The sequence below is a fragment of the Melopsittacus undulatus genome, chromosome 6 (genome assembly GCF_012275295.1).
Source record: "Melopsittacus undulatus isolate bMelUnd1 chromosome 6, bMelUnd1.mat.Z, whole genome shotgun sequence".
Taxonomy (NCBI): Eukaryota; Metazoa; Chordata; class Aves; order Psittaciformes; family Psittaculidae; genus Melopsittacus; species Melopsittacus undulatus.
In genome coordinates this window covers 33,330,871-33,350,175 of record NC_047532.1, presented here as the reverse complement: position 1 = coordinate 33,350,175, position 19,305 = coordinate 33,330,871, and the positions used below count along the sequence as shown (strand labels likewise).

The following is a 19,305-nucleotide window of genomic DNA, read 5'->3' as shown; positions in this document are numbered from 1 at the left end:
TATCCAACAGCAATCAATCTGGTCAGGTGGGTATGTCCATGTTAGTGATTTAATTCATACACAGTTTATAAAGAGAATCTCTTAGTCATCCTCACTTGCTGCGCTTGAGTGTAGTTTTGAAATGATTCTGGAGTGTGCAGACTGATTCCTGTTGGGTGGGATGAAATTGGAAGATGTGCTCCAGGAGCATACCAAGAACCATCAATGGCATTTAACTGAAGAGCCACACAAGAACCAAAGCAAAACCCAGAGCCACTGAGCATGGGTGAATCCTCAGTGCTTGTCCTTTCTTTCTACAGGTCTGCTGCTGTTGCACCCTGCTGTTGGCTGACATATATTTACCTAGTGCCTTGAGATCAGACTATTGATGTGATGGTGGATGCAAATGTTGATTTTAATTTAAGTAATTTTTACAGAAGGAAAAGCACCGAAAGTATACTTGGTGTTTTCTGATATTCTGACTTCCCAGTATGCTTTCTTGCAATTTAAATGTTTTGCAATGTAAAGAAAGGGAAAATGAGAGGTATGTATGAGAGAAATACTGGTTTTTCTTCTACAGCAAGGCACAGTTGTTCTAATTTTACCTAATGAACTTTCAAGACCAGCAAAGTTCTGCATCATCACCAAAAGTGTTAATTACATTTGTATCTACAACTTCTGTCATTCAGTGTACTGCAAGAAAGAAAGAATTTTATCAATATATCAGCATATATTGTTGGAGTACTTTATCTTGTTTTATCACTGGTTTGAATGGGTAAAATTTAATTAGATACAAGCACTATATCTAATTGTTAGAGGCTGCTGAGCAGTTGTAGTTTGATTAGACTTGTGAAAGCTTATGACTTCCAAGGAAGAATGCCTACTGTTTGCTTTCATCCTGAAAAGTGTTCAGAGTGATTTGGTTACATGTAAAGAAGGGCAAGATGTAGTTCTTTTACTGTTGTCTGTGTTTAATAACCAAAAAGAAGTTGAGATGGTTTTTAATTTCAGTTGAACTTGGCAAATGGTTTCAAACCAAAATAAAAAGAAAATCGGGTAAAATTCACTTCAGCTTCTTAAAATACATTAATCACAGTACTGTTTACTAAAGCAGGCAGGAAAGATGTATAAAATGTCTTTGTGTCCAATTCACAGTTAAAGCAGTAAACTTACATACCTTCAGAGTGCTGTTTCCACACAGCTATAAAGTTATTCTCTCTGACACTCCAACCTAAGGAATATTCAAGGATATTTACCTGGAGCTGAATAATTTTAGGATACATTTTCTGAAAATTCCCTCAGTGTGCTCATTAGGGTAAATTCAAGTGAGAGATCAGTTTCAGAGTTCTTTCATGACCAAAGAGAAGGTTTGGTATATGTTATGGTGGGAGATGAATGTTCAGGTCTTGTGCCCTGCTCCCTTCTGGCCTTATTTTTCTTAAATCTCATTGGTCAGCTTACATAAATCAACATTATTATGGCTACACCTCCTCTTCTTTTATACTAAAACATGCTAAATGTGATTCTAATTGTAATATTTGAGTCTGGTTTTGAATTCACTATTTTATTTCATGCAACTCTTTTAGAACTGCTAGGAAACAAGAATGCATGAGGCACTATTCACCAGCAGTGCTCACAGTCCCTTGGTGTGCTGTATTTTCATGAGAATGAGATTTTACATGTGGTTTAAAAAAAAAACAAACCCAACCCCACCAAAAATCACCAAAACACAAAACAAAACAACCTCCACAAAGAAACCCCTCCAAAAACCTAACCCCCCAAAACCCCAACAACATAATAACCCCCCAAACCAACCAACATACAAAAAACCCAAACCAACCAAACAAAAACAAAGTAATCCCAACCTCCCCCCCAAAAATCTCCAATCCCCCAAAACCATGAAAACCTGACAAAACCAAACCCCAAACATTTCTTTCCCCCAAACATAATGAAACAGGCAAAACACCCAAAAGCCTTCTTCATCTACTGTGCCCAAATTGGGTATGGAAGCTGGGTTATGAATTTCCAGCTGGTTGCTGCATTTTGCAGACATCTGTGTTCAGGCTCTGACCCATATCAGTGTTTGCTGGGTGTAGCATTAAAATTTCTGGTACCTATTCAGTACCCTTGTACCATTTCTAAATACAAATGCTTTAAAGGTTTCTTTCTTGATCTTTTCTTATGCAATAATTTTAAGATTGCTATTTTGATACCATTTCTCCTAGTTCAGTTAAATGCAAAATAAAGAACAGATTACTGAACAGTTGTTATTTCGAAGGTTGTATTTTTCTATTAATTCACACACAGTAGTCACCTTGTTGAATAGCTATGGTAAACCTACCATCGACAGGCAAATGAGAGAAGCCTGCTCTGCAGCACAGTGTGTGATGCGTGTGCTGTCAGCACGGGAACTGACTGGCAAACCAGCCGGTCAGCACTGCCGATGCCAGGCTGCTGCCTGCAGTATTTCAGCATAATTGCAGATGTCTTCGGAGGGGAGGAGTTACTGTAGACATGAGCTGAAGCAAGACGCCTCACAAACCAAAGTTCAAGGTGAGTTCCATACTAGACAGTAGCTGGTTTTAGAAATTTATTATTTTGGTGGGTTTTTTTTTTTTGGGTTGGTTTTTTTGGTTTGTTTGTTTTTTTTTTTTTCCCCCTAGTGCAGAAAGCAATACTCTGTAAAAATTCTTGGAGCTTATTGCACAGGGTCACAGTCTGATATACTCATGCTCAGCATTTCTTCCTGTACTAAAAGCAAGTCTAAAAAAAGGAATAAGGTTATATAACTTCTATTAAGATACTGACAATAACAATGTATTTTAAATATTTTAAAGAAAGGAAATTTTAAATGGAAATGGGCATTAGTGATCATCCCTCTTAGTAGAAGGGAAGCTCAGGCACTGCTTGGTGATGTTTTGAATGCATGTCATGATTCTGCACACTCTCCTTGACCTGCCTGCTGGATAGCACCAGGATTCCCTGGATGCTTGGACTTCAATAAATGCAGGTGGGGAGGAGCTGAGGTCTCTTGCCTTAATGTGTAGACTATGGGGACAAGGTAAGAGGCAGATCCTACTTACCTGGGGAAGCCAATAGTGAGACAGTGGGGAAAGGGCATTGTTGTCTTTTTCCCACTGTATGTCAAGGGCAAATATCTTGCACCAGGTTTATAAGGCAGTTTTCCAAGAAGAAGGGAGCAGGACAAGAAATCAGCATTCCCTAATACTTTGAGTTTTGTTGCTGTCTCTTGACACTTCTGACTGCTAGTGAAAGTGTTTTTTTTTTTTGTGAAACCATTGCCATATTCTGGCTCTGATGCCTGAAGACAATAGAAGAGTTATTAGGTTCCAGAAAAGCAGCACCTATGCTGAACCATATAGTATCTTTGCCCTATTGATCTACCTGGCTGACTATTACTACATGCTTTCTGGATTAAAATCTATGTTTTGGTTCTGTGCTGTCCTGGGACAGTGATGTCTTCGTCCATGGTTAGGTTTCCTACAGGCTTCAATAATTTGTGTAATAGCCTTTAACTGCAGTGGTGTTTGTACATAAGCTTAGTGGGGATGGATCCCAGTGCTTTTGGAGAAGTTGTAATTATAGAATGCAATAGGAAAAAATGGAAGATTCTAGATGCATAAACTCCTTCACTCAAGCAGTACTTGCCCTGATCTGAAGTCTCATTGATTTTAATGGATCCATGCTGCACCTTCTGATGATTTGCCCATCAATTTTTATAGGCTGTACAGCATGTGATAGAGCAAGTATATTTTATAGGTAGAGGGTATATATATGCACAAATCCAGTTTATTTATCTATTTTTAATACCTGTGAATGTGTTTCAGATGTCTGCCTTGTTTGTACAGAGCAAGGGAGTATATTTTAGTGCTCAGGCTCCTGATGATAGAGTAAATGTAGGCTGTGATCCCCTGGAGCCTTCTTCAAGGGGCAGAGGCAGCAAGCTCTGTGACTTGGCAGAATTCCCCTTTGGGTGTTGCCACTCTGCCTTCTGAGGTCCTTAAGACTTGACTAGAAATAGTCATATGCAATTCTTTAAAGATTTGTCCTGATTTCTTCAGTAGTTTTTCCTGTGCATTTCTAAATAGTACCAAAGTATGGCTACATTTCTGTCTGGATAAGTATGATTAAGTCTTCTGTTCTGGAAGGCCTTATTTGAGGCCACTTTTAATCACAGCTGGAGCAGATTTTGACCAATATGTGAGTATTTATTAAAAAAACATAAAATTAAAAAAGCCAAAAGTTCAGATTAAAAAATTTCTTAAACATGGTTTTACTTGTAAGGACATATACCAATTCAATACTATTACTTACAAATCTTGTGGAAATCTGATATAATCTGCTAAAATTATTGCTTCAGAATAAAACTAGAAGAATAGGGTAAGAGGAGACATTGCAAAAGAGGTGGAAATCTGGGAAAGAAATGGAAAAATATAAAATGCACATCAAGTTTTCTATCTTTCTATTAACTATTTACTGCAATTTTGTAAATAATGTCAGAAAATCAGTTTTTTTTTCAGGGCAGAACAGCTTTAGGTAAATGTTTATTTCATGAGCAGAGGGATAATGAAACCTGGCTGCTGCAGACAGGTGAGCCTGCCTGTGCCACTATGGCTCTTTCCTGGAAGCCTGCTCCGTGGTGCCAGCACCTCCCAGAACCTGCAGTGCCTGCAGGAATGGATGGGGGCTGGTCCCATGTTACAGTTACTGAGTACAGCACAGACGGGCTGCCTTGGCACCTGTGTGCTCCTCCAGATCAGTAACTTGGACTTCTCAAAAAGCCTTTAAAATGTTTGAAGTGTCTTCTTTCAGCACATTTTATTTTTAGAATGTTTTGTCTGTTTTAGGCGCCTTTCTTGATATTCTGCACCTGCTTTATGCATTGACCAAATTATTTTTTTGTTTGTTTGTTTAGTTATTGGGATATTTTTTTCTTTGTTTTTCTGGGAGGTAAAGCAAATCTTTATTCCTTTTAAAGGTAGATACATACTGTCTTGCCTGAGTTTTTATCTGTCATTTTCAAAACTAGGTTTACGATGTTTGTTGGTGTTTGCTCTCCAGGTTAGATCCTCTGCTCCAAAGAAGCACGTCTTTGACAGGGAGAAAGGAAGCAAAAATTTTCAGTCATTCTTAATCTTTATTTCCAGTGATGTCAAACTTCTTCCCAGTCCATAAAGAGTTGTTTAGTGCCCACTTTACACCAACCAGGTTTTTGTCTGTGGGCTACCCTCTCTTCACTGGAGTTTCCAGGAGTGAGTGCACAAGAATTTCCAAAGCAGGCAATGATAAACTCCTCAGAATTTTCACATAGCTAAATTTTAACACCTTCTGTAGGTAGACCTGAGGCCCTTGCATTTGTGAATATAGTCATTAAAAGTCAGCCGCCATATCTTTTTTGTGTTTTTTGGGGGGAGGGTTTTTCTGTATTCTTCCTTCAGAGAATCCTCATCAGCATCTTCCTGAACAGCAAACTCTGGAGTTAAATCTGCTCAGACATGCTCCTAGAGACCGTTTCAAACCAGTAGGACTTGTACTGGTTTGAGAACAGGAAATGATCCCCGACACCTATCTGCTCTGCTGGGCTCTGTACATAGGCTCTGCCATTTTTGCAGCCATGCTTCTTATCTGTCTGCAGATCGCATGTACGTGAGGATCTCCATGGTGACTTGGGCACTTGAGGCAGAAATATGAGCTGGTAAGTCAAGGTTATCCTCCCTCCTCCTCTTCCTTTCCTCCCAGCTCAGTATGAGTGATTATATGTGTTATGTTTTGGTATGGAGGGTGCTTGTCTGGAGCAAAGCACAGTGAGTCTGTTTTAATTCTCCAAATCCCGTTTAAACACCTCACACAGATGCATGGTGTGTGTGTGTGCAGGGGGTGGGTTACAGAATAATTTTCTGGGTCTGTAGGCAGCCATGACACCCCTTGTAGGGGAGGCTTATGCTGCATAGGTGGAATACAGTGGTATATCCAAGGAAGATTTTCCTGCTTTGTGCATTGGAAGAGTTGACTGGGGGCCAGCAGTAGGGAAATACAGCTAATTAGCTCCTCTGTCTTTACTGGATACCCTGAAGATATGGAAACATAAATACTGAATTTTAAAGACAGAATTTGTGTAGTCTCAATGTATACATACATTATAAAGCAGAATTTTAGGTCAAATGTGTTCAGTTAGCCAGTAGGTACATTGAACTTCTGCCTTTTCATATTCACAAAACACTTTTTCTATTGGTGTAAACAACTTGAAATGAAGTGTTTTTCTTGTTTGTTAGCATCATCTCCCCCTGTTGTCCATCGACATAAAATGCAGTGTTCTGGAACATGAGAAAGGCAATACATTTCCTCCAGTTCTTTGTAAGCTGATATGAAGTAGACAGACACCTTCTGAAGTTTTGTGCATGCTGTGCTCTTTTTTTCTTTGCTGCAACAAGAAAAGCCTTTTCTTTTAACCTGGCTTCCTTTGAAGAAGTAACTCAGGAAGCTTCATGGCCTCTCAAGGTAAGTGCATCTATAGTCTGTATTTTTAGATCATGTTTACAGAAAACTAGTCTTGTACGTTTCCAGCAATCAGCAGTCTGATGAAATGAGAGTTTCAGGCTAAAACCACATCAGCCAAAGCACAATTGTTTTGGCTTTCTTTAATTTTTTAGCATTCAAGAGGCTCCTAAGGAGACTAAAATCTATACGAGAATTTGTTTGAATAAAATGTTATAAAATGTTAACACCATGTTCAATCAGAAATATAGAATTTGTATTTTTGTGCTTAAAGTTGTTGGTTCAGAATGCTTGGGAAGGGCAGGTATTGAGCCAAAGGTACCACTATTTTTGAACATTTCTTTCTTATTCCACTTCAAAAATACTGCATCAGCAAATGCTTTTGACTTTCAGAACTGGACAGAGTCCTGATAACCATGTAGGGAAATGACAAATATCTGAAGAATAACTGAATTTAACCAGATTACTCCTATCTGGGTTCACCATTGTCACACATTGTGTTCTAGCTGCAGCTGGGTGGGTACTCAGGGCTATCAGCAAACATTGCAGCACACTGATCTAACCAGCCTTCTAAATTTATTTTCTCATGCTTTCAAATATTTAAACTAAGCAGAAGGACACAAATCTATTTTTTCTCAGCATGAATACAGCTCCACAGAGGTCACCCTCCTGTGATGTACAGAGGCAGATGTTGGCCTAGGGACTTTCAGCAATGTCTGTTTAAGTTTGTCAAATGTTTACCCCTCTTTGCCCCTGAAATACTTGTGACATTCTGCATTTACAACATTAAAAGGTATTCAGCAGCAAGCAGGTTTTATGGCATTGTTGTACTCTTGCAATATACTGCTGGTTTTATATATACTTTGCTTACCTTTATCCATATAAGAGATCTGGGTTTGTATATTTTTAAATGCAAAGTAGTTAACATAAGTATGAAAATAGTAATGTTGTGTAATATGGTTTTCAAAATGAAGTAACTTGATAATATACTTCTTTTAGGAACAAGTAACTCTACGAATTATATTTGTACAGAAAGCTCACTATATCATATGCTATCTTTTAAGTTTTCCCATACCATAAATGAAATGGAAAACATCCACAAAAATAGACAAAGTGTCAGAGTAGCTCAGATTGTCATGAATATTTAATGTATTTACTGTTTGATTTTTGTATAGCTTAAAATTTGACAGGTAGAACTGCAATTTGTTGTCTTTCTTTTCCTCTTTATTATTCAAGAATAACACTAACACTTGGCCACTTCATGGCATTTCATGTAACAACAAGAGTTACGGCAGTAACAGAACCCTGTGAGGTAAAATGATGCAGAAGAGCCTATAAAATATTTATTACACAGTTATGCATTTTTAAAAGCTGGCTACAAATTCAAAGAGGTTACTTCTTCTTCCTGTGGTCTCAGACTTTGAAAGAATGCAGTAGCTGCAAAGACAAATTAAGATAAAAATATGATTAAATGATGAATCAGCCACACTGAGCTCAAATAATGCTAAAGGATCTCATTTAAACCCACAACAGCAAAAGCGAGCTTCAGACTTGGCCAAAATTAATTCTGGACCTCAAAACCCATCATGCTTATGTATTGTCACACATGAGACAAAAATTATCAGTTTGGGTACTGCTTTACTGCTGAAGCACAGGGACTCAGCTTATTATTAGAAGGATTTGCCATTTTATATTCAGGAAGCTTCAGCTTGCTCTTGCTTGTTTTGGCAGAGCCAGTGTTAGTGAAGGCTGTGGGAAGATGCTCGGAGTAAAACCTGCTTGTTTTGCTGAAATTGCTGAGAATCAAATGGCTAAGGTTATCACTGTGCTCAGAGGCTGTGCCTGTGCATATGAAGGGGTACAGGCAATCAGGTGCCTGTAACAGTAAATACTCTTATTAGCATCACATCACTAGCCAATGTAACCATCACTGTGTCCTAAAGGATTAGTTTGCAATAGCAAACCAGAAAACACAGCTTAATGATATCTGATCTTCTCATTAAGATAATAATAAATAATACACTGTAAGAGTCTGTTTAGACTTTGATACCAGAGTTGTAACATCTAGCTTAGGGAATCTGAGATCTCAGGAAAGATTATCTCTAATTAAGAGAAAATATGCATACCCTCAAGATGCTAGAAAGCATCTTGCTAGAAGCAAGCCTTCAGCAACTTGGTATACATTAGCATGCAGGGCAGCTCATGGGGAGCAGGGCTCAGAACCTGTGCTGAGGAGCTTGTGGCCATCCCGTGTGTGAATCCAGACCAGCTCCAGCCTTGTCACACAGTCAGTGCTTGCAACCTGTCAGAGTGGATTAGCCAAGGCCATACACATGTCCTGGTTAGCTTCATCTACATCAATTCTACTTTGCATACTCTAAGATTGCTTTATAAATTGAATCAGAGCACTGTAAGTGTGAGACTATCAGATTTGTTTCAGATCCTCACTCCTGATCTGAATTAAAATGCTGATATAGTTACAGGCAGAATGTGACATTGTTCCAGTTTTGATCTGAACAGCTAGCTGCTGTTTGATCCTGTTAATTTCTGATTATTTTTTTTTCTTCTTTTCCTGAAGAATCTCAGGGACAAACCAACCCAATTTTTAAGGATCACCTCCCTGGTTCTTCTGACCTTTCTGGACAGAATAAGCCTGTTGAACCAGCAAGCCTCTGGAAGCAAACCTCCCACCCTCATAACTTGCCACCTGGTCTGGAGTACCTGAACCAGGTCCTGGATACTTCCAAATGTTAGAATTATCTTGGGGGTTTTGTTTGTTTTTTTTTGTTTTTCTTGGGGGAGGGACAGGTGGAGATGGAAAGGCTTTATTGTTGTTTGATATTACTATGAAATAAGGAACCATAGGAGTGACAAGCCCTTCACTGTGGCCGTTCATTTGCACAGAAATTGATTTGTTGTGCATGCAGCTCTCCTTGCACCAGAATCATGGTTTTCTTCTCTCTAGGACTTTTTCTAGGTCATATTATTATACTGCTCATTGTGCCCCCAGTTTTCTTCCAGCTGCTTAAGAGCTCACCCTCAGGGAAATGACTATCAAACTCTGGCCTGCCTCAAAAAGTTTAAAACAGGCAGCGTGTGAAGGAATTGTCACCTCCTTGCAACCCATCCTTTGAGGAACATGAAGGTCTCATGAGCAAACTCCTGCTCACAGCAGTGCTCTCCAGGTTAGATGTAAGGTCCTGTGGAGAAAAGTTCTCAAGGACACAACTTGTGAGTGTAAGTCTGGGCAGCTACAAACCTGCATCTGCATTGTGTTGGGTCATGGGGCAGGAAAGTGCTAGTGCCCAAGATAGGAAAATGCTTGGAAATGGAAGCAGACCACTAGATCACAGGCAGGGGAGGGAAAAGGAATGTTAAAGTCTTCTCTGTCCTCCTGCTAAATGTGAGCTGTCCATCTTGCTGTGTGAAAACTCTCAGTCTTTGGAGCTCAGATCTATGATGGTCTGCAGCTTTGTTCCAGAAGTTTCATCTCTTCCTGCATTTCTTTACTGGGAGAGTCACTCCCCGCTACTGCCTTGACACTAAGTCCTGTTTGCATTTCAGGTGTGGCTGGATTCTGCTGCTCTTATATATGCTGAGTAACAGGTCATACACCCTGCCTGGTATGGTCAGGAACAGAACTGGGCCTCAGGAAAGTTAGGCTGTGAGTCTGATACACACACTTCTGCTGTGTTTGTATTTTGGTGGTGCTGGGAAATATTTATGGCTCTTGAGGCATGTATTTTAGATATACAATTCTAGTAGTTTTGTACAGAAACAGAAATTGAATACATCTTATATTTCAAGCTAAGTTACCCAGATAGCTAATGAAACTGGGAGTCACTACAGATATCATCTTTCATGTGGAGCTATGATTTTCATTTCATGGTGCCCATGCACAAAATATCAGTTGCCAATTACATGTGCATTTGATCACACTGTGGGAGCTACATTTTTTAGTCTGAGGAGTGATTTGCTCAGCTGTTCAAGATGCACCAAAAATGGCCAATAACTTGCTTCTGCCTTGGCAAACAGATACTGTTCTTTCACTGTCACAGAAGTGACACTCTAAACAATTTCCCACAAAAAGAATTTGACCAAACCTCATTATTATCTTCTAGATCACAGCCATAGTTTGAGGAATTGTCCAGTGTCCATCAGAAAAATCAAGGGAACCTTTCCCTGTAGCAGAAATACGCAGACCAGGCCTTGGAGAGCTTTCCAAGTAGCTTAACAGCATGTTGTGCCACCAATCAGGCTTAACCAATTTTGTAAATGCTTCTTAGTTTAGACTTGGTTAGACTGATCAGATGTAAATTCCACAAAACAGTATACTAAGAATTAGCTGTGTATAAGGAATTTTAACACAGCTGAACTCAAGAGGGCATAGACCCTTGTAAACAAAAGGACTTTACATGCTTTCAAATGCAAGTGCAGAATTCACCTAATCCACAAGTGTCCCAATAAAAGGTGCATCAGAACAGCTGTCTTGCCCAAACCAGGGAAGGCAAAACAAGCCTAACAAGTGTTACTGCCGTGTTGTCTTAACATTTTTTATGCATTGCTCACAATAAACCAATAAACAGACCAAAATCACTCAAAGCTTTTAACAGTTTCAGTCTCCTTTATTTTCTTTTCCTTGTGAAAGTCTATGTGGGGCAAAGAAATCCATATTAAAATCAAAACTAAAATACTGAAGCAGCTCTATCATCTTTAACATTTTTATTCTTTTCATATTATTATATTTTTATATTATCAGAGCACTTCACATGAGTTCCAAGTATTCACATCTCTCATGAAACCTAAACAACAAACAGCAGAGATCCTTGGGAGAAAATTTTTAAGTCCAAATATTTTTTATTGTTTTTTATTATTTCAATTACTGGCATGCACATTTCAGAGATTAATGAAAGGGATAAAGAAGTTTCTCTTGTACCGGCTTTTCTTTGCAGCCTGAACTAGCTGCAGGAGATGACTAGAACTGACAAATGGCTGCAACAGTTTGTATATGTACCAGGCAAGGTTTATCAATTGTAAAATATACAGATGCTGGAGAGCAGTGACATGCTGGTCTCAGAAGGTCGCTGTGTGCTTTGTGTCTGAAGCTGTGAGTAATGGCAAAATCTTGTGACACGTGTTTGCCCATCAGGAATTTAAGGAAAAAAAGATTAGCAAAGCCTAAACTATCACATAAAACAGTCATAAAAAGTCACATAAAACTGAAAGGTAGACTGAAATTAAGTCTTGCTGATTTTATAATGCTAATGACTGCTCTCTAAAGAAGAGTAATGTTGGAGGGATTGTAAGCACAGCAAAGCGAGGGTATTGTGGCAGTTATTCTCTTGCATTTGTAACCAGCTTGCAGGGGAAGACAGTTTCAGTAAGCTGGGGGTTTCTCTGGGGAGTGTTGCTTTGCCCATTCTGGCACCCTGGTGTGACTGTTTGCCAGATTTAGGGTGCAGAACTACCAGTGCCTGAGATCAGTGTTAAAGATTGTGTGTGCCTTTGCTGGCATCAGCTAATTGCCTTGCTAGGCTGCTCTAGCAAGGCCCTTTGAATGTGGCTGCAGTGTTTCCAGGAAGAATTTCTTTACTGTAAGAGTGACAGAGCACTGGAACAGGTTGCTCAGGGGGGTTGTGGAGTCTCCTAAGTTGGAGATATTCAAGGCCCACCTGAACAAGTTCCTGTGTGATGTACTCTAGGTTACCCTGCTCTTGCAGGGGGGTTGGACTAGATCTTTTGAGATCCCTTCCAATCCTTGGGATTCTGTGATTCTGTGCTTCTTTCACTGCCATGGTGCCCCGCACTAACCTTAGCTTTAGGGTAAGGGGCCAAGCACAGGAGGGAGGAACCAGAGTCTGAAATGGGTCCTGCTTTTCACATACATCTTTCCATTGCTGTTGTCTTCCTCATTCTCTCAGTGACGAATCGTAGAACTGTAGAATGCCAGGTTGGAAGGGACCTCCAGTATCACCTGGTCCAATGACTAGGTCAACCACTCTTAGTTGATCTAGACTAATTGTCCCAGCTCCCTGTCAGTGAATCTTAAAAGTGCCCAGTGTCAGGGAATCCACCACTTTCCAACAGTTAATTGTTCTCATTGTGAAAAATCTTCCTTTGTGTCTAATCAGAATCTCCACAGCAGTAACCTGTACCCCTTGTCTTTTCCATGTGACTCCTTGTTAAAAGGGAGTCTCCATCTTCTCTGCAGCCACCCTTTAAATACTGGAACATGGTGCTAAGGTCTCCCCTGAGCCTCAAAGATTGTGTTTCTTCAAATATGCATGTGAATTATATAACCACAACACCCAATGTCACACTCTTCAGTCATCATTTCAGAGATGTCTAAAGTGTGACTTGAGATAGACCTTGAGAACACACCTTATGCACCTCTGGAAGGAAAGGGAACCTAGTATAAGGGAGATAAGCAATAAAACCAGACAGGTGATGGTGATCACCAGGAACTCCGGACCTTTCCAGCACCCACCATCTTGTTTATTTATTTATTTTTTTTTAACAGCTGGACCGGATAATTATTCATCAGCAAGTGGAGCTTCTTGAAGGTATGGTGACTTCAGTGAGGCAGGGGCAGGGGCAAGACTTGGAAGCCTTTTGGAGGCATCTGTTTTCTATTCCTCAGAATTTCAAAGTACTGAACAAGTATTAAGTTTTGAACTTAAAACATTTTAAAATGCATTTCTCCCTTCAAAATGTTTTCGTCCTGATTTTTGGCTACTTCACTGGGGGAAAGTTTTGCTCGCTGAAGTGGGACAGCCTCATATTTTACTTTTCACAGATGATAAAGTAAGAAAAAGCTCAAACTAAAACTCAACTGAATTCTGTTTTGTGATAATGTAAGTTAGTGTACAGCAAATCAAAATCTTTGAACTAAATGTTCCTTCAAAATACAGACCTGGTATTATTATTATTTCCTTATAATTGCATTTTTCCTTTGTGTCATTACTTCAAAACAATTATTACACTTTGTTCCATAGATTTTTAGAATATATTCTAATATATATGCTAATATTATACTGAGGCAATTTTCTACTTATTTTGCTTCATTAGCCATAGTTGGCACAGAGACCTCCAGCAAATACGAGATAAAAAACCATTTGGGACAAAGAGTTTACTTTGCAGTAGAAGAAAATGATTGCTTTGATCGTAATCTGTGTTCACCTATAAGGTCTTTCACCATAAGGATTGCTGATAACATGGGCCAAGAAGTAATTACAGTGAACAGACCCTTGAGATGCAACAGCTGCTGGTTCCCCTGTTTCCTACAAGAGGTGAGTGAATCCTAACTGCCCTTTGTCTGAGCTTCTCATTGTATGTGCACAGCATTAATAAAGCCTTCTGCAACCCCTGTGAGGATGGCAGGAAGAGATTTACACCCACATCTCAGCCTGGAGGACTGCATGGAGGCCTTCGCTTAGAAGTAACTATTGATAAATGAGGCGCTTTTGTGAGTTACATTCCCAGCATACCTCCCTCTTTCATGGGTCTTTACTTTCCTGACATCCCAAGCTTTTGTGTCTGATGGTACAGATATCTCTCCAGTCAGATAACACCCCAAAACACTACTTGCCCTGACACAGACTAATATCAGTGCTACAGATGGAAATCACCCACTATACTCCCTGAGTGTGAAGGATAGAAAATCCCTGGAAACCATTAGTATGTGTGGGTATGACTGGGAAGCAGCCCCCTGAATCAGTTGATGCTTCACTCCATGGCTCTTTCTCCTCAAGGCCATATATCTCTTGAAAATAAGCTGCTTTTAGAGAAAACCACAGATCCTATAACTTACCAGGTCTTTTCTCATTGTTTTGGACTCTCTCTTATTCAGATATTTTTCTTGTTTTATAAAAATACTTTAAGAGTTGACTCATCTCCCTACATTCTCAGTACTACATCAAGATCCTTTTTAAAAGAGGTCCTTTGGTAGCACATCTACTGTATAAAAAAAGTTTGTAAAGATACTTACTCATTGATTATAATGACAAAAATTTTTCACAGTGTATAGTTTTTATCAAATCTTATATGTAAGCTATATGGTGTAGCTTTTGACTTTCATATTGTCCAATATATTTAAACCCACCATCAGATAGCCTTGTAATATCCAGTTGACACTTTGGTGAAGTTATATATTTTGTCATTATATAAACAATACACTTTTAAAATATACTACTATAAAGTTACTTCAGAAAATCTTTGTTTTCTCTTTTTTTTGCTAGTTAGAAGTTCAGTCCCCACCAGGTACAATAGCTGGATACGTTGTACAGAACTGGGACCCTTTTCTGCCAAAGTTTACTATACAGAATGAAAGTAAAGAAGATTTACTAAAAATAATTGGCCCATATGCAACCTGTGGCTGTTTCGAAGATGTTGACTTTGAGGTATGTTTCTTGTGAGAGTTGAGAATTTTAAGGTTTTACTACTTTGAATAAATTTCTCAGTCAAATATCCTGTGATTTTACCCTTAAATATATGTTGCTATAATTATGGAACAGAAATACAACAAAGTACATTGGCGTTCCTGAGTTGTACACTCAGATTTCCACAGACGCTTTTTGGACAGGAGTGACAATTCCTTCAAGGAAATAAAGAAGCTGCTAGGTCAAGTCCTGATATTCTATAGTCCTTGAGCACTCAGCCATTGATCTTTACAAACTCAGGGTTTTATGAAGGGGAAGTCATGTTTGACCAACCTTATAGCTATGAGGAAGTGACTAGGTGGAGAGATGATGGTAGAGCGGTAGATGTGGTTTTTCTTGATTTCAGTAAGGCATTTGATACTGTCTCCCACAGGATTCTCATAGATAAGCTAAGGAAGTGTGGGCTTGATGATCAGGTAGTGAGGTGGATCAAGAACTGGTTAAAAGGAAGAAGGCAGAGGGTTGTGGTCAATGGCACAGAATCTAGCTGGAGGTCTGTGACGAGTGGAGTCCCTCAGGGGTCAGTGCTGGGACCAGTGCTGTTTAATATTTTCATCAACGACCTGGATGAGGGAACTGAGTGTACCCTCAGCAAGTTCACTGATGACACTAAATTGGGAGGAGTGGCTGACACACCAGAAGGCTGTGTTGCCATTCAGCGAGACCTAGACAGGCTGGAGAGTTGGGCAGGAAGAAACTTGATTAAATTCAACAAGAGCAAGTGTAGAGTCTTGCATCTGGGGAAGAAGAACCCCATGTACCAGTACAGGCTGGGGGTTGACCTGCTGGAAAGGAGTGAAGGGGAAAGGGACCTGGGGGTCCTGGTGAATAGGAGGATGACCATGAGCCAGCAATGTGCCCTTGTGGCCAAGAAGGCCAATGGCATCCTAGGGTGCATTAGAAAGGATGTGGTTAGTAGGGCAAGAGAGGTTCTCCTCCCCCTCTACTCTGCCTTGGTGAGGCCACATCTGGAATATTGCATCCAGTTCTGGGCCCCCCAGTTCAAGAAGGACAGGGAATTGCTTGAAAGAGTCCAGCACAGAGCCACAAAGATGATTAAGGGAGTGGAACACCTCCCTTATGAGGAGAGGCTGAGGGAGCTGGGTCTCTTTAGCTTGGAGAAGAGGAGACTGAGGGGTGACCTCATCAGTGTTTACAAGTATGTAAAGGGTGGGTGTCAGGATGATGGAGCTAGGCTTTTTTCAGTGATATCCAGTGATAGGACAAGGGGCAATGGGTGTAAACTGGAGCATAGGAGGTTCCACGTTAACATCAGGAAGAACTTCTTTACTGTAAGAGTGACAGAGCACTGGAACAGGTTGCCCAGGGGGGTTATGGAGTCTCCTACATTGGAGGTATTCAAGGCTGGCCTGGACAAGTTCCTGTGTGATGTACTCTAGGTTACCCTGCTCTTGCAGGGGGGTTGGACTAGATGATCTTTTGAGGTCCCTTCCAACCCTTGGGATTCTGTGATTCTGTGATTCATGGCTTCACTATTACCTGAAACAGTCCCTTGAATCCTGTGGCATTGAATCTGCTGTCTTCATTGCTTTTAGACTGAGAACCACAGGCAGGACTGTCCCATACATCTAAATTCATTTGACAACATTTATCAGGAGAAAAATAATTCTGAGGAGCCATTGAAGTATGTAATGGATGAGAGGGAGAATGGGAGATAATCAAAGAAACCCTGCACAGAGTTTTCTGATGTGAACAAAGTGCTTTTCCTTAATTAAGGAATCATAAAAGAGCTTCTTCACTGATCAACTTGTTAGCCAAATAAGTAGACTTCACTGGGTACTGACTGAAAATCTCAGTATACTGTGAGAAACATGCAGATAGCTACATAATTGAAAACTTCTCTGTCAGTTGTAAGTGAAAGTGGTCCACAGCATTGGTACTGCTATGATGTGGAGCATATCAGAAACACAATATAGAAAACAAAATCATTGTGAAAGAAGAGCAAAAGTGTGGTATAAATTTTTACATCTCATTTCCTCCACTTTTCTGTCAGCTCTAAAGATGCTGATGTTTCCACACTTGAGACCCTTTCTTGTGTGCCACTCCTAAAGGAAAATCTGACACTAATAGAGCATCTCAATGATAAGAAAAAAGGAACAACCTGACGACTATAGAATTCTCTGTGTGTCAGGGCACAGTCATTAATTCTATGGAGATATTAATGTGTACTCGATTTATTTACAGTTAGGTGTATTCCTATTTTTTGGTGCAGGTAAAAACTCTCAATGAGATGTCAACGATTGGCAAAATTTCCAAGTACTGGTCTGGATTTGTAAACAATGTCTTTACCAACACTGCCAACTTTGGGATCCAGGTCCCTGTAGATCTTGATGTGAGAATCAAGGCAATAATGATTGGTGCTTGTTTCCTCATTGTAAGTATGGGAAATAAAGAGTTAGACCCAAAAGGGCCTCTGCTATCAGTTGTGATCCTACAAAGCTCTAAGTGTGGAAAGCCAAACCTGCTATCTAAAAGAATGATTGTTAAGTTAATCAGTTAAATGAACTTAAGTGAAAACCTTCTAGTTTTTATGTCTGTATTTTTTTCTTAACTGCTGAGCATCTTTAGGTTCCTAATTTTTTTATTAAACTGTTTAAATAGTATTTCATGTATAGTTCAATATCTCACATGGCAGGATCAAATATCAATGTACATGTCAAAACTACTGAACCCCCCAAACCCCCTTATCTGTTGTGGTATGGTAATGGTAATTTCAAACTGTGAGTGGCACTTAAACACTTCTATCAAGTATTACATGTAAGGCCTTCAGGTCATATGAAATTTCCTACAAAAAATTTAATTGTGAAGGTAAAAAGAAGATAAGAATTATATGAAAAAGTAAATACTCATTGCTAGGGGTAAGGATGAAGTTAAGATGCATGTGGGAACACATGCCACGCAATAGCCACAACAGCCCAGAAATAGAAATGTAACTCTTATGACACTTAAGATTTTTGGATTGTGTCTTCAAAAACTTGTGTTGTTTAGTGGCAGAGTGATAGAAAACGATTGACTAGTCTAATTACTTCATGTAACAAAAGCCTACAAGTAAGACTTTTGATAGCAATTGTTGTATTTTTGTACTATACATATAATTCACTGTTTATTTATAGGACTTAATGTTCTTTGAAAACTCTTTGGATGGATTATAACAAGATGACAGAAACAATAAAATATGCAGAATGTATTTCAGTAAGTAAAAATGAACATAAATTGAGCTTCTTGCTTTGAAGACTTATACATTAGATACTTTCTAATTCTTTTTCATTTTCTTCCAGAAATCGCTTGAGCTTTGGACATGATTTTGAACCTCACAAATCCTTGTTCCTTACGGGAAAAGATAGGGAGCTAATGATGATGTTTATTAAAATACGTCTCATGTAAATAATAATTTCCCTCTTACATTTTATGTGTGTTGTAGCTAAACAAATATTTTTCACACAGAGCACTTGCTTTGGAATTGTGCTATTCTTTTCTTTCTCTTTTGATGTTTCTTCATGGGAAATCATAAAAGATTAGATGAAGGCTTGCAGCATCACTGATGAAAGTCTATGTTTAGAGAAGCCTTTGATGTTTTGCAAGTGCTAGTACCAGTTACTAACCACACGAAAACGTGTTCTGGGGGTTTTGTTTCTCATAATTTTTAGAAGCAATTTTCTGATTTGTTATTTAATTAATAGTAGCAAACTGAGTTGGAAAGTAACAAATAGAAGACATCACCCGATGGGAAGTTTAAGATGTTATCTGTTGCAGTGAGTTGAAAGAAGGGAAGCTATGTTTGCTAGTAAATTAATTTTATGGCAAAGATTTGTTTAATGAGTTGCAGGCAGGAATTAGGACTCCAGCATTAGACTTGGGAACATAGACTCTATTCAGATAATCTGGTCTTCCACTCTTTTTATCGAAGGCAGGCCATAAGGTTTGAGAGATGGTCCTCTATGTGCTAGAGGTGCACAAATCACTTCACTTCTAACTATCCAGTGTTGTTTCTTGCTTCCATTGACTCAAACATTCCCTTAAAAGGTTTGTTCTTCTTCTGGTGGGTAGAAACTTCATTCAGACTTTCCTGAGGCCACCCTAGAACAGAATTATTCTTTTCCTTTGGCAAGCTCAGGTATTTTCTATGATAGGACTGTACAGTAAGAGCTTTTTCTGTTTCAGATAGCAGCTTTAGATAGCTGTTAATTCCTGCAGTTACACCTCATTATACAGTTCCCAGCCATTCTCACAAACAGGCTTTTATTAATACAAACTTTCTTTGTAGAAGCATCCATACTATATATGCAAGACATTAACAGAATAATATTTTTTTTGTAAAATATTTTCTGTATGAACTTGCTTATCCTCTCCT

The 19,305-nt window shown here is 39.2% G+C and overlaps 1 protein-coding gene across 1 annotated transcript; it reads left to right on the top strand.

Annotated features, from left to right (window-relative positions):
- Window positions 1–5,663: 5,663 nt before the first annotated feature.
- On the top strand, window positions 5,664–18,106 carry LOC101880865 (phospholipid scramblase family member 5). Its single transcript, XM_013128551.2, has 8 exons — window positions 5,664–5,695; window positions 6,273–6,498; window positions 9,074–9,225; window positions 13,016–13,058; window positions 13,564–13,784; window positions 14,733–14,894; window positions 17,167–17,328; window positions 18,068–18,106. Exons 2-8 carry the CDS (start codon window positions 6,486–6,488, stop codon window positions 18,104–18,106), a joined length of 792 nt encoding a protein of 263 aa, XP_012984005.1. The 5' UTR covers window positions 5,664–5,695; window positions 6,273–6,485.
- Window positions 18,107–19,305: the final 1,199 nt, after the last annotated feature.

Excerpts from the sequence above, each read along its gene's own strand:
- LOC101880865 (XM_013128551.2), top strand. Across the intron at positions 13,785-14,732 it reads TCCCCTGTTTCCTACAAGAG|TTAGAAGTTCAGTCCCCACC; the intron begins GTGAGTGAATCC and ends TTTTTTTGCTAG. Across the intron at positions 17,329-18,067 it reads TTGGTGCTTGTTTCCTCATT|GACTTAATGTTCTTTGAAAA; the intron begins GTAAGTATGGGA and ends GTTTATTTATAG.